At 39.9% G+C, this 13,928-nt stretch overlaps 1 protein-coding gene across 2 annotated transcripts; it reads right to left on the reverse strand.

Moving 5' to 3' along the window:
• Positions 1-7,422: 7,422 nt before the first annotated feature.
• Positions 7,423-10,023, reverse strand: LOC116261956 ((-)-isopiperitenone reductase-like). Of its 2 annotated transcripts, none has more exons than XM_031640917.2 (5): positions 9,812-10,023; positions 9,382-9,678; positions 8,932-9,006; positions 8,186-8,371; positions 7,423-8,020 (listed from the first exon to the last, which is right to left on the reverse strand). In XM_031640917.2, the coding sequence occupies exons 1-5, from the start codon at positions 9,812-9,814 to the stop codon at positions 7,640-7,642; spliced, it is 942 nt and encodes a 313-aa protein (XP_031496777.1). In that variant the 5' UTR covers positions 9,815-10,023; the 3' UTR covers positions 7,423-7,639. The 2 variants fall into 2 exon arrangements, with proteins under 2 accessions (XP_031496777.1, XP_031496778.1); XM_031640918.2 differs by having other exon boundaries at positions 7,423-8,017; positions 9,812-10,017.
• Between the last annotated feature and the right edge of the window lie 3,905 nt (positions 10,024-13,928).

Consider the following 13,928-nt stretch of genomic DNA (forward strand, 5'->3'; position numbering starts at 1 on the left):
AGTCATTTGAATTTCCAGAAATCGTTTGAAGGGCGGGAAAAAGTCGTTTGAATTTCAAGAAATCATCTGAAGGGCGGGAAGAAGTCGTCTGAATTTCAAGAAATCGTCTGAAGGGCGGGAAAAAGTCATCTGAATTTCAATAAACTGTCGGAATTTCAAAAATCCGTTGGAACTTAGGCGAGATTGGCATTGGTCTTTGATCACTTGGTACCGTAGACTAGGTGTCGCAGGAAAAGACCAGGTACATTCTTTTCATGCTTGTTCGCATCTTCAAATTTTTTGGTTTTTGGAGTGCTCCAAAAAATGAGATTTTTATTTGAAATGGAGAGAGAAAGGGGACTCACCCATCGGTACGAGGATCAATCGTTCTCGCACCTTTATCAGGGGTAATCAATCCAATGGTTATGTCTATTATTTATGCATTTCATTTTAACTTAAACATCTTTTTTTATTCTATATGTTGTGTAAGAAAATATTGAAAGTTTTAATGTTTCAAACTTTTGAAAAGGTTCTTGAAGAATCATTTAAGAATGTGAAATATTTTAGGGAAAACTAGAATTGAGAAATCTTTGTAAAGATCATTTGGAAAACATGAGAAATCATTTTGAAGTCACTTTAGTGTTCTCTTAAGATTTTAAGTAGGTTTGAGATTTTGCTCTAATTCGGTTACTACCTAGTTAGAGCTTCATCTCATTTTGCTTAAATTCTTTTGGAGAGGTGCTTGTGATCATAAGTGATATTAAGTGATTGTGGATGCGTGAATGCATTGATCCTATATAATTGAAAGAAAATAAAACATTCCAAATACAACATTCATCTAAGACATTTCTACCATAACATACATCTAAGATTTTTGTTTATATAGTCAGCATAAATGTTTATGAAGAAAGAAAAGTTTTGAAAATAGATTGAGGTTGGGGTTGGGGTTGTAGACCATCAAACATGAATTCAATATTGAGTCATTACTTGAGTATTGGTCTTAGTGAAGTCGATAAATGGAAATGATCTTAAACCATGAGAAAAAAATATTTGAAAGGATGGAGAAGATGAAATACTCTTCTGGAGAGAAAGAGAGATAGAGAAAGGGATTTCAAAGATTTTTAAACAGAAGATTTCAAAAGGATGAGAAGATGCATATCTCTATATGTATGCATATACGTATATATGCTCTTGACAATGAGGTCTTAACTTAAGTAGAATGAGAAAATGAAATGAGGTCTTAATTTAAGTAGAATGAGAAAATGAAACTTTTAGAAGAAAGAGGGAAAGAAAGGGAGATAGAAAGAGATGCATATACATGTGTATATACCATCACATATACACATATATAAAATTTGGTAAAAATGATATTGATTTGAATAGAAAGAAAGATTTTAAAGGAAAATATATAGAGAATATATATATATATATATATATATATATATATATATATATAAGAAATTTATAGATGAAGACATTTGAGTTGAAAAAAAGATTATAGAGATAGAAAATAAGACATTCATGTAGGTATTAAAATAAAATATAGAAGCATAGAGAGAGGAAAATGAAAGGAATCATCATGTTGATACATATGTATATAATATGTATACACATATGTGTCTTCATGAGATTAGAAATCAAGAAATGAAAAATAACAGACTTCAAGTTTGATGTAGGCCGAAGGGAAGTTTGGACTCATGCAAGAGTTTAAGCTAAGTCCCCAAAGCCACATTAGAATGTCTCTTTTAAAAATGTTTTGGAAAGTATGATTTATATAAACATAGAATGTTATTATTTGGTTTGTCACAAGGGATATATTTCTTCCACCGTTGGTTGTTGAAGAAAAACAAGTAATATAATGAGGCACTCGTTAGGGTTCTTAATTGGGTGATTAGGAAGAAAAATAGCATAAAATGACATGCAAATACATATTAACATGTACATTTTTGTGAGGATTTTTCTCGGGTTGGACAAGTCCCAACCTCAAAATTTAATATGAAGATAAAGATAAACAACCCTAAACCACACTTTCATTCTCACCATACATTCACATATAAATGGAAAACCAAACAACTATGCATGGATAATATATAGACAATCTTTAAAGAAGGAAAAGAGAGAGATTGAGAGCATGATGGAGAGAGAAATGTTCAACTAGGAGGGAGGACATGGTGTAACTATGAAATGATATACCATCTCATCTTCTCATGCTCCCGGTGCACTTGAGCATAGCCTTTTGACTCTAAACTAGAGATTGAGAACTATCTCATACGGCCATTGGGAGATGAAGAAGGGGAAAAAATGAAGAAGCAAAACAAGACAATTTTTGAGAAATGAAATAACATGATTCAAGCATGAAAATAAAAGATCATCTCATTTTCTCATGCTCTCGGTGCACTCAAGCATAGCCTCTTGACTCTAAAATGGAGATTGAGGGCTATCTCCTTTGACCATAGGGAGAGGAAGAAAAGAGAAAAATAGGAGGAAGCAAAAGAACAACAAGAATGTATTCAAGAAATGAGAGAACATGATTCAAGCACATCTCCAAATTCGTTCTAAATCCGATTTTGTTTAGTCGGTTGTCAACTCATTCGAGCGTGCGACTTGGGTTTTTTTTTTAAAAAAAAATGTTTTGGTGTGAGAAATGAGTTCTGAAAACAAAGGAAAGGTCCGTGCACGTGCGACACTCAAATTTTGTCGTTTCAAACTTGATTCTAATTTTGGGTTTGAAATGCTTGATTTCGATTTGAACTTAGGTTTTGGATCTAATTTGGATCCAAAGGTTGGGTTTTGTATTTTAATAAAAGAACGTATCATTTGAAAAAATTCGGGTTGATTACAATGTCGAAGATAAAAAATGCCGATTTAGCGAGAATCATTAACTCCGACGAAGTGCAGTCGGTCGTGAAGCTCGCGAGATCGATATTTGTCATCTTTGTCATCGGAAAAATGTACCCAGTCTTTTTCTCCGACAGCTAGTCTATGGAACCAAGGGATCAAAGACCAATGCCGACCTCACCTGAGTTTTGCACCGTCTTGAAATTCCGACGGCTTCTTCAAATTCCAGCCGACTTCTTCAAATTCCGATGGCTTCTTGAAATTCAGACGATTTCTTCCATAACACCTTATCTACAAAACCAACAGATCATTGACCAATACTGATCTCGCCAGCCCGGCCATCGGTTTCACCTCTGGTGGCTGGACTTTTAAGAAATCATCTGAATGATGGGAAGAAATCGTTTGAATTTCAAGAAGTCATTTGAATGGAGGGAAGAAGTCGCCTAAATGGCAGGAAAAAGTCGTTTGAATTTCAAGAAGCCATCGAAATTTCAAGAAGTCAGCCAGAATTTCAAGAAGCGGTGGAACACTGGCGAGATCAGCGTTGGTTTTCTATTTCTTGGTTCTGTAGACTAGGTGTCGGAGAAAAATACTGGGTATATTCTACTCACGGGTAAGATAACAAACGTTGATTTAGCGAGAATCATTAACTCCGATGAAGTGCAGCCGGTCGTGAAGCTTACGAGATCGGCATTTTTATCTTCACCCTGGAAGAATGGACCCAGTCATTTTCTCCGACACCTAGTCTACGGAACCAAGGGATCGAAGACCAATGCCGATCTCACCTGAGTTCAATGACTTCTTGAAATTCCAACGGCTTCATGAAATTCTGATGGCTTTCTGAAATTCCAACCGAATTCTTGAAATTCCAATGGCTTCTTGAAATTCCGGCTGAATTCTTGAAATCCGATGCTTCTTGAAATTCAAATGATTTATTCTCCGACACTCTATCTATGGGACCAACTGATCGTAAACCAATGCCGATCTCACCAGCCCGGCCATCGGTTTCACCTCCAGTGGCCAGAATTTCAAGAACTCGTCTAAATGGAGGCAACAAGTCATCTGAATTTCAAGAAGTCATCTGAATGACAGGAAGAAGTCTGAATTTCAAGAAATCGTCTGAAGGGTGAGAAGAAGTCGTCGGAATTTCAATAAACTGTTGGAATTTCAAGAAGCCATCGGAATTTCAAGAATCCGCCGAAACTTAGGCAAGATTGGTCTTCAATCACTTGGTAGGGTAGAATAGGTGTCGGAGAAAAAGACCCGGTACTTTCTTCTCATGGCAAAGAAAACAAATGCCGATTTAGCAAGAACCATTAACTCCGACGAAGTGTAGTCGGTCGTGAAGCTCTCAAGATCGGCATTTGACATCCTTGCCCTGGGAAAAATGTACCCAGTGTTTTTCTCTGACACCTAGTCTACAAAACCAAGGGATCGAAAACCAATGCGATCTCGCTTGAGTTCTGCGGCCTCTTGAAATTTCGACAGCTTCATGAAATTTTGATGGCTTCTTGAAATTCTAGTCGACGTATTCAAATTCCGATGGCTTCTTGAAATTTAGACGATTTCTTCTCCGACACCTTATCTATGGATCAACTGACCGTAGGCCAATGTCGATCTCTCCACGCCGGCCACCGATTTCACCTTCGGTGGCCAGAATTTAAAGAATCATCTGAATGGTGGGAAGAAGTCGTTTGAATTTCAAGAAATCTGAATGATGGGAAGAAGTCGTCTGAATTTCAAGAAATTGTCTAAATGGCGGGAAGAAGTCGTCGGAATTTCAAGAAGTCGTGGAACATAGGCGAGATCAGCATTGGTCCTTGATCCCTTGGTTTCGTAGACTAGGTGTCGAAGAAAAATACTGGATACATTCTTCTCAGGGCTAGGATAACAAATGTCAAGACGAAGTATAGTCGGTCGTGAAGCTCACAAGATCGGCATTTGTCATCGTTGTCATGAGAGGAATGTACCCAGTATTTTTCTCCGACACCTTGTCTATGGAACCAAGGGATCGAAGAACGATGCCGATCTTTCCTGGGTTTCATGGCTTCTTGAAATTCCGGATGACTTCTTGAAATTTTGATGGCTTCATCAAATTTTGATGGCTTCTTGAAATTCTGGCCGACTTCTTGAAATTTTGACGGCTTCTTGAAATTCAGACGATTCTTTTCCGACACCTTGTCTATGGAACCAACTGATCGTATACCAATGCCGATCTCGCCAGCCCAGCCACCGGTTTCACCTCTAGTGGCTAGAATTTCAGCAAATCATCTGAATGGCAAGAAAAAGTCCTCTGAATTTCAAGAAGTCATTTGAATTTGAAGAAATCGTCTGAACGGCGGGAAGAAGTCGTCTGAATTTTAATAAATTGTCGAAATTTCAAAAAGCCATCAAAATTCAAGAATGTGTCGAAACTTAGGCGAGATTGGCATTGGTCTTTGATCACTTGGTACCGTAGACTAGGTGTCGAAGAAAAAGACCGGGTACATTCTTCTCATGGTTAAGATAACAAATGCCGATTTAGCGAGAATCATTAACTTCGACGAAGTGCAGTCGGTCGTGAAGTTCACGAAATCAGAATTTGTCATCTTTGCCCTGGGAAAATGTACCCAGTCCTTTTCTCCGACACCTAGTCTACGGAACCAAGGAATCAAAGAGCAATGCTGAACTCGCCTAACTTCCACCGCTTCTTGAAATTCCGATGGCTTCATGAAATTCTGATGGCTTCTTGAAATTCCGGCTGACTTCTTCAAATTTCGATGGCTTCTTGAAATTGAGACAATTTCTTATCTGACACCTTATGTACGGAACCAACAGATCATAGACCAATACCGATCTCGCCAGCCCAGCCACCGGTTTCACCTCTGGTGGCCAGAATTTCAAGAAATCATCTGAATGGTGGGAAGAAGTCGTTTGAATTTCAAGAAATTGTCTAAATAGCAGGAAGAAGTCATCGGAATTTCAAGAAGCCCTTGGAAGTTTATGAAGTCTGCTGAAATTTCAGGAAGCCATCGGAATTTCAAGAAGCCGTGGAACTCAGGCAAGATCGACATTGGTCTTCGATCCATTGGTTTTGTAGACTAGGTGTCGGAGAAAAAGACTAGGAACATTCTTATCAGGCCTAAGGTAACTCCGACGACATGCAGTCGGTCGTGAAGCTCACAAGATCGGCATTTGTCATCTTTGCCCTGGGAGGAATGTACTCAGTCTTTTTCTCCGACACCTAGTCTATGGAACCAAGGGATCGAATACCAATGCTGATCTTGCCCGAGTTCCACATCTTTTTAAAATTCCAACGACTTCGTCAAAATTCAATGGCTTCTTGAAATTCCAGTCGACTTCTCTAAATTCCGTTGGCTTCTTGAAATTTAGACAATTTCTTTTTCGACTCCCTACAGAACCAACTAATCGTAGACCAATGCCGATCTCACCAACGCGGCCACCGGTTTCACCTCCGATGGCCAGAATTTCAAGAAAAGTCATCTGAATGGCAGAAAGAAGTCATCTGAATTTCAAGAAGTCATCTGAATGATGAGAAGAAGTCGTTTGAATTTCAAGAAATCGTCTGAACGGCTTGAAGAAGTCGTCTTAATTTCAAGAAACCGTCGAAATTTCAAGAAGCCATGGAACTCAGGCGAGATGGGCATTGGTCTTCTATCCATGTACTCATCCGTGTTACACTCCTTTTAGCTTTGAGAGTTAGGTTGAGGGGGTATGCCATGTCGCATTTTTAGAGGTAGAGGTTGGAAGGTTCTACCTATTTAAAAAAGAACTACAAGTATTGTGGTTCATTTTGCAATTCATGAGAACCTAGCGAAGTGCAAATACTAACCAAAATTCAGATTCATTTTATAAATTACCATCTTAACTTGGAGGCGGATACAAGTAAAATCTGTCCATAAATGATTCGTAAACAGGTGAAATTTCAATGGCGGCATGTTGAAATAAATATCCGAACTAGAAAGATAAATTAAGGATGAGACAAATTAATCTGTTGATAGAAGTCCAGTTGTATTCACTGCACTTATGAGAAAAAAGTAAAAACAAAAAACAAACAACACCCTGCATTTGCTTTCGAATACCAGATCTGTTTCGGTGATCATCAGAACCCGACATTCTTGCTTTCATGGAAGTGGTGACCTGCTGGGCCACCTTGGGGGAAGGACAGCAACGCGTACCAAATTGGCAGCACCTTCAGCCGGAGAGAGATCGCCGGTGGCGAAGCTCATGTCAGTAATCACAAGCTTTGCCGTTCAACTCAAAGGCCAAGAGGATTATGTTCACCAAATTTTAGTGCTTGATGTCTCGCATTGACAGAGGACGACTGCCAGTTCGGTCCATACTCATTTAGGCTACTTGGAGAAATGTTTAATAATTGGAGACATACAAATTATTTAGCCAACACCGCTACATGTTGATTCTTTTGGAGCGATCAACTATGACTGGGGCCAAGGCCAAGCAAGTCAAATTATTAGTAAAGGTTTCTAATAACAATAAGAACGATTTTGCGTTTGTTTGCTTGATATACCCTTGGTGTTTCAATTTAACCCAAAAACAAAACTACAAAATATTAGATTTCATTGGCAAGGAGAATCTAACTGCAGATACTAACCAAATACAGATTCATTTTAAATTTATATGTCCATCATAACCTGGCAGACAATCCAAACTTGAACTTAAGATTGCCATTGCCTCAAATTTCAGCAAATATCCAAACAAGAAAGGTAAACCAAGATAGATTAAGTTGAGGGCGAAAAAAGAAAAACAAAAAAACAAAATCATTACACATTTGCTTTTGAATTCCAGAACTTTTTGGTGATCATCAGAACTTGGCATCCTTACCTTCAAGGAAGTTGTGGCCAGAAAGGCCACCGGCGGGGAGGAGAGCAACACACACCAAATTCGCGGCCCCTTCAGCCGGAGAGAGATCGCCGGTGCCGAAGGTCATGTCAGTCATCACATAGCCAGGGGTGGCACTATTGACACAAGCTTTGTCGCCCAATTCAAGGGCCAAAAGCCTCGTGTATGCGTTCAACGCAATCTTGGAGACGGTGTAAGAAGGAACCTTGAGGGGCCACTTCTCCATGGCCTGTTTGGATTTCAGATCTTCAAGGAACGTGTCTAACACCTCATCAATCTTTTGCTCCGTCAACCCCTCTGTATCGCTCAATTGCTTCCTCAACTCATCATCCCTGAGAAACTGCTAGCATCATTGTTGATTTACTGTCAATTTTATATATCTATCTTTGGTTTAAGAACACTTGGAAAACAAAAAAAAATTGATTTGTTTACTACTTGCAAAAAAAAAAATAAAGCCATATGAGCTTACGGGGTTGAACCAGGGAACAGATTAATGTTGGAGACTTACAAGAAGTAGTCCGTAGACGGATGAGACGTTGACAATCCTGGGCTTGTAAGAAGAGGGGCGCAGGAGAGGGAGCAACGCCTTGGTCACCCTCTTGGTTCCGTAGAAGTTGGTCTCTATGCAGTCCTTTGCCGACTCCTGCTTCTCCAGTATCCTGTTTAAGCATGGAGGATGTACCTGTGTATAATCCTTTTCTCAAGGAGAAAAATAAAAAAATCAACACACATGTACAAACACACACACACTCACAGTTTTCAAGATTCTGAATTACACTTCAAAGAAGACAATAGTCTTTGACAATAGCTTCAATTAAGGAAACTTTTATACCAGTAATTGTCATGCACACAGACCTGTGCACATTTGCGCCGTGTACAAGCCTGGGATCATGACCAGGTTCCCAAATCTTTATGGGGTAAACGACTCGTTAATTGTTTTAGTTGCCGACTCGTTATTCCTTAAAATATCAACACCCTAAATTTTCTTATCTAAGCGTAAATGGTTAGGTAATCTATTCATCTATATTGAAGAATTGATCTAAAGGAATAATTCATTGTATAGAATCCTTGCCCAGAGCATGCATTACATATAGTTTAAATGGTCAGAAAGAACGCTGCCACAGTTGAAGCTGAAACTGTTCCACAAAATGTGCAGACGACGGCTTCTTCAGTTTATGGAATCAAATAAAACGCCTCCTAATACAAGGGCATACGAATTTCATGAACTAGGAGAGAGGAAGAGGGAGAGGGTACCAGAAAGGTTCTCATGTCTACATTGTTCTGTTCCAAGAACTTCCAATCAGCATTTAGAACAGCAGCGTTGTTTACCTGCATCAACAATATATTTTCTGCTTAATCAACCTATGAAAATTAATATACCTTGGGGCTTTTATTTTAAATCAACTTTATGGCGAGAAGAGGAAAAGAAGCTTCATTGATGAGCGAAAAGTTCGAGGAAACTTTCTTTCACGATGCTTGATACTTGATTGCCCCTACAAAATAGGAAATCAATCGAACACCAGGGTTCGATACTCGAGCGCTTTTCTTCCCTCTTGCGAGGAAGGTCTGAACATACAAGGAATTAATTTCTATTATACTTCGTGTCTAATAAGTTTGGTTTCTGATGTCAATTGATTTTTATTGAAAGCGTTTGACCGACACGTAGGGAGGATGGAAACCTAACAACTTTTGGTTTCTACTTACCAGAATGTCGATAAATCCAACATGTAGCTTCAACCAGTCGACGAAATTCATCACACTCTGCCGTTGAGTAATATCGAGAGTGTGGAAGATGACCTTCTTCCTCCCCAATTGTGCCGCCTCCTGCAGGAACTGTTGAGCAGAGGCTGAAAGTTCCTCTTGTGGCCTACGAGCAGTCATGATGACGGTAAGCCCCTTTTCTGCGAGCTGCCGGCAGACTTCCAGCCCGATCCCTCGGTTCCCTCCCGTCACCACCGCCACTGTCTCCTCACTCCACCACTCTGAAGTACCCTGCGCTTCCTGCAACCAAAATTAAACCGGTCGACGTTTATCATCGGATCGATCCAGAAGATGTATCGGCAGCCAGGTTCTAGGTAACAAATTTCCTTGACATAAAAGTTCTTTGGGGTGTTTTTCATCAAGATTTGCTCACCATTTTTTGTGGGAATACCGGTCCAATCGGATCCAGAACTCGGACAACAATCTTTCAAACTGGAAAATTGCAGAGAGTTGATAATTCTTTAACCTTCCTCTCTCTTATCTCGCATTTCGCTCACCCTCTCCCTCAAATGTGCAACTACGATAAAGAGATTCGGGTTCAGAGATGTCTCTTTCTCTCGTACGTTAAGATAAGACTCTGGAACAAGTTTGAAAAAGAACGAATCTGTGGTTTGTATGGCGCATCTTAGGTGGCGGTAAGAGATTGAAGGTTTCATCGTCTCCCTTTAGGTGGTCCAGCAGGTCTGTTATTTCAACAGGTGTTTCGTACCGCTTGACAACTAGTCAGCATCAGAATCACGTACAACTCTGTAGCGTTTTGCAAAAGACTGTAGATGTCAGACGCCTTGGGAGATTCGAGTTTCACTGTTTTACTTTAATTTCACTTTCGTCCTTCATCACATTTGGGCAGAACCACCCAATTCATTCATGTGGCAGTCTGACTCGTCATGATGAACAGAAAAAAATATGTCATGATGAACATACGTAAGTCGAGTGAGGAATCCACTTAAAAAAAAAAAAAAAAAAAGAGAAATATGAACAGGATGTACTTGTGGAGTGTTGAAGTGGGTTCCTCATCCTGATTTTTAAAAAATTTGATTCTCGAGACAAACACAAGACCGAAATCCCGAATCTTTTATGAAAATATGAAGAAATTGGGATTTCGCTCTGTGGATTTAGATCCCAACATGTTTGTTAGTGGTTATAAGATTCAAGCAAACGTCGTTTTCAATTAGCGAGTGAATCAGTGATGGCTTTGAGAGGGCTTTTCAACAACAAATATTTGTTTTCTTTTACTCGTAAAAGAGCATCAATTTTTGACACAGTTGCAAGGTCTAATTGTTGGGTCAAGTCCAGTCTCAAGTGAGGACTCAACCCGACCCATCACTTAAGTGATGGGCGGAGGAAAAGAGAAGGGCACCAGTTGGTGCCCCCATCGCCCTTACATCTCTTTCTTTTGGGGAAAAAGAAAAGAGATCTCCCCCTTGTGGCTGCACACAACAAAAGGAGAAGGAAAAGAGGAAGGCAAAGAAGAGAAGAATGAGAAATCGCAGCAAGGTTGCGTGTGTTGATTGGCACGCCAAGAAGAGAAATGAAAGACAAAGAAGAAAGAAGAAATTAAGGGAGTCTTCATTGGGTGATCTCTTTCTTGTTTCTTTGAGGCTCTTTCTTTCACTCGTATAAGAGAGTGTTATTGCTCTCTTGAGTTCACTGTTTTTCGTAAAACAGTAAGGATATTGTTGCTGGTGTATTTGGCTCCTTTCTTGATGTATAAAAAGTCTCTCTTGCCCATGGTTTTTTATCCCATTATTGGAGGGTTTTTTACGTAAATTGGTCTCTTATTTCTGCATTATTTAGCATATATTTGATATATATTACTTTAATATAATGAAAAACAAGGAAGAGAGAATGAGAGACACAGAGCTTAACGTGGTACGGAGAATGATTCTCCTACGTCCACAATGAACCTCTCTCACAGATTATTCTAGGTGAGGTTTCATTATTTATAGAGGAAGAATTACATCTCGTCAATCTTGGAAAGATGTCTTTCCTTTTGTTTACAGTTTGGCTTATTCATTCGTTGGGATTTTCTTCCCTTTGTTGGCTTGAAAATTTCTTCTTCCTTGCTGCTCTAATCATGGGATTTTTTCAGTTGACGCTGGTTTCCTTTTTCCTCAATTTTCTTGCCTTTGTTTTCAGCTTGTTTTTCTTGCCTTTGTGGTGTGTTTCCAAATTCATCGCTGGATTGGGATCTCGTTGGATCTACTATGCTGACATCCCCCCTCAAACTCAATGGTCCGGAACGAACATTGAGTTCGAAACGTCCTCGAACAAATGCTTCTACGGATAGAGCTTTGGTGAGAGGATCTGCCAATTGATGAGAGGTAGGAATGTGTCTCACAGAAAGTTGCCTTCAAGTGACATGATCTCGGACAAAGTGGACATTGAGTTCAATATGTTTACTTTTCTAGTGAAGAACTGGATTCGTTGTCGTATGGGTGGCACTAATGTTATCGCACCAAAGGATTGGTGGTTCAGAAGGAGAGACACCCATATCATGTAATAAATATTTAAGCCAAATGATCTCTGCAGCAGTGCTGGCGACTGCCCGGTACTCAGCTTCAGTGGAGGATCGAGCTAGAGTTTGTTGTTTCTTCGAACTCCAAGTGATCAAATTCCGGCCAAGGAAGACAGCATAGGCCCCAATGGACTTGCGATCATCTGGACAGCCAGCTCAGTCTGCATCGGAGTAGGCATGCAGGTGAGTGGATGAGTTGTGTCTGAGGAGAAGGCCATGATGAGTGGTGGCTTTGGCATAGCGTAATATTTGTTTCACTGCATTCTAGTGGTCAATCGTAGGAGTGTGCATGAACTGACAAACCTTATTGACTGCATAGGATAGATCATGCCTAGTAATGGTGAGGTATTGAAGAGCCCCAACTGTCTGGCGATATAGTGTGGCATCTGAGAAGCATGTTCCAACCTTTGTCAGTGAGGAATTTGCTGGTAGAAGCGTTGAGATAGGCTTGACACCAGTCATATGTGTTCGAGCCAAAATGTCAATGATATATTTTTGTTGTGACAGGAGCAGTCCTTCTGTTGTTGGAATAGCCTCAATACCCAAGAAATAATGTAACTCGTCGAGATCTTTAGGAGAGAAGGTTGTACTGAGGCGATGAATTAATTCAGTAACCTGTACAGTAGAGTTACTTGTGATTAGAATATCATCAACATAAACCATGATAATGATCCTAACTTAATCTGTAATCAAGGTGAACAATGAGGTGTCAGCTTGAGACATTTTAAAGCCCATATGAGATAGTGCCTGACTGAGACGATGAGACCAGGCTCTTGGAGCTTGTTTAAGTCCATAGATTGCTTTATGAAGTTTGCACACATAAGATGGGTGATGTCGATCCTCAAATCCTGAAGGTTGAGCCATATATACATATTCAATCAGATCTCCATGAAGGAATGCATTATTGACATCAAGTTGTTTTATAGGCTATTTGAGGGAAGTAGAGAGAGATAAAATAGTGCGCACGGTGGCTGGTTTTACAACAGGGCCGAATGTTTCATAGTAGTCGATGCCTTCAATTTGATCATAGCCTTTGGCGACCAATCGAGCCTTGTAACGTTCCAAAGTTCCATCAGTTTTACGTTTAATCTTGAAGATCCATTTACACCCTATAATGGTATATCTTCGGTTTGGTGGAACAAGAGTCCATGTTCCATTTTGATGAAGAGCTTGCATTTCTTTGGCCATAGCCTCTTGCCAATGGACTGACTTGAGTGCTTGGACATAAGTTGTTGGTTCCTGATTGGATCAGTATTGAGTTACAAGAGCAGTGGGAAGAGGGTAGGGTGTTGGAAAAGAGAGTTTGGGTTTTCTCATACCATCTTGTGACCGAGTGAACATACTATGGGTTCGAAGAGATGGCATTTGAGGATCTGTAGTTGGAGGTTCGGCAGGCATAAGTGTTGTGGATTGGGTGACATTTGGTTCACATGTAGAACTAGTTAGATTGGATGGTGGCTGACCTGAGGGATTGTTGGGTAAGGGAGGTATCACATGTAAAAGAATAGGTATTGGTGTGGTGGTAGGATGGGTAACATCAAGTGATTTTGGCTAATCGAGGAATGGAAAATTTGACTCCTTGAACACAACATGTCGGCTGACAATGATTTTGGAACTTTGTAGGTTGTTACATAAGTATCCCTTGTGGACATTAGAGTACCCAAGAAAGATGTGCTTGGAGGATTTGGGCTGAACCTTGTGGTCGCGATAAGATTGTAGGTTTGGGTAGACAGCGCAGCCAAACACTCGCAAAAAGGAATAATCTGGAGGTTGTTTGTGTAGAGTTTCAAAGGGAGACTTGCCTTTGAGTCTGGTTGTAGGAACACGGTTCAATAAGTATGCTACTGTGCTGAAAGCATATGTCCAAAATTCTGCTGGAATGCCTCCATGTTTAAGAAGAGAGACCAGTTTCTTCAATGGTGTGATGTTTCCTTTCAGCAGTGCCATTCTGCTCATGTGTATGAAGGCATGA

Source organism: Nymphaea colorata, chromosome 10 (genome assembly GCF_008831285.2).
Source record: "Nymphaea colorata isolate Beijing-Zhang1983 chromosome 10, ASM883128v2, whole genome shotgun sequence".
NCBI lineage: Eukaryota > Viridiplantae > Streptophyta > Magnoliopsida > Nymphaeales > Nymphaeaceae > Nymphaea > Nymphaea colorata.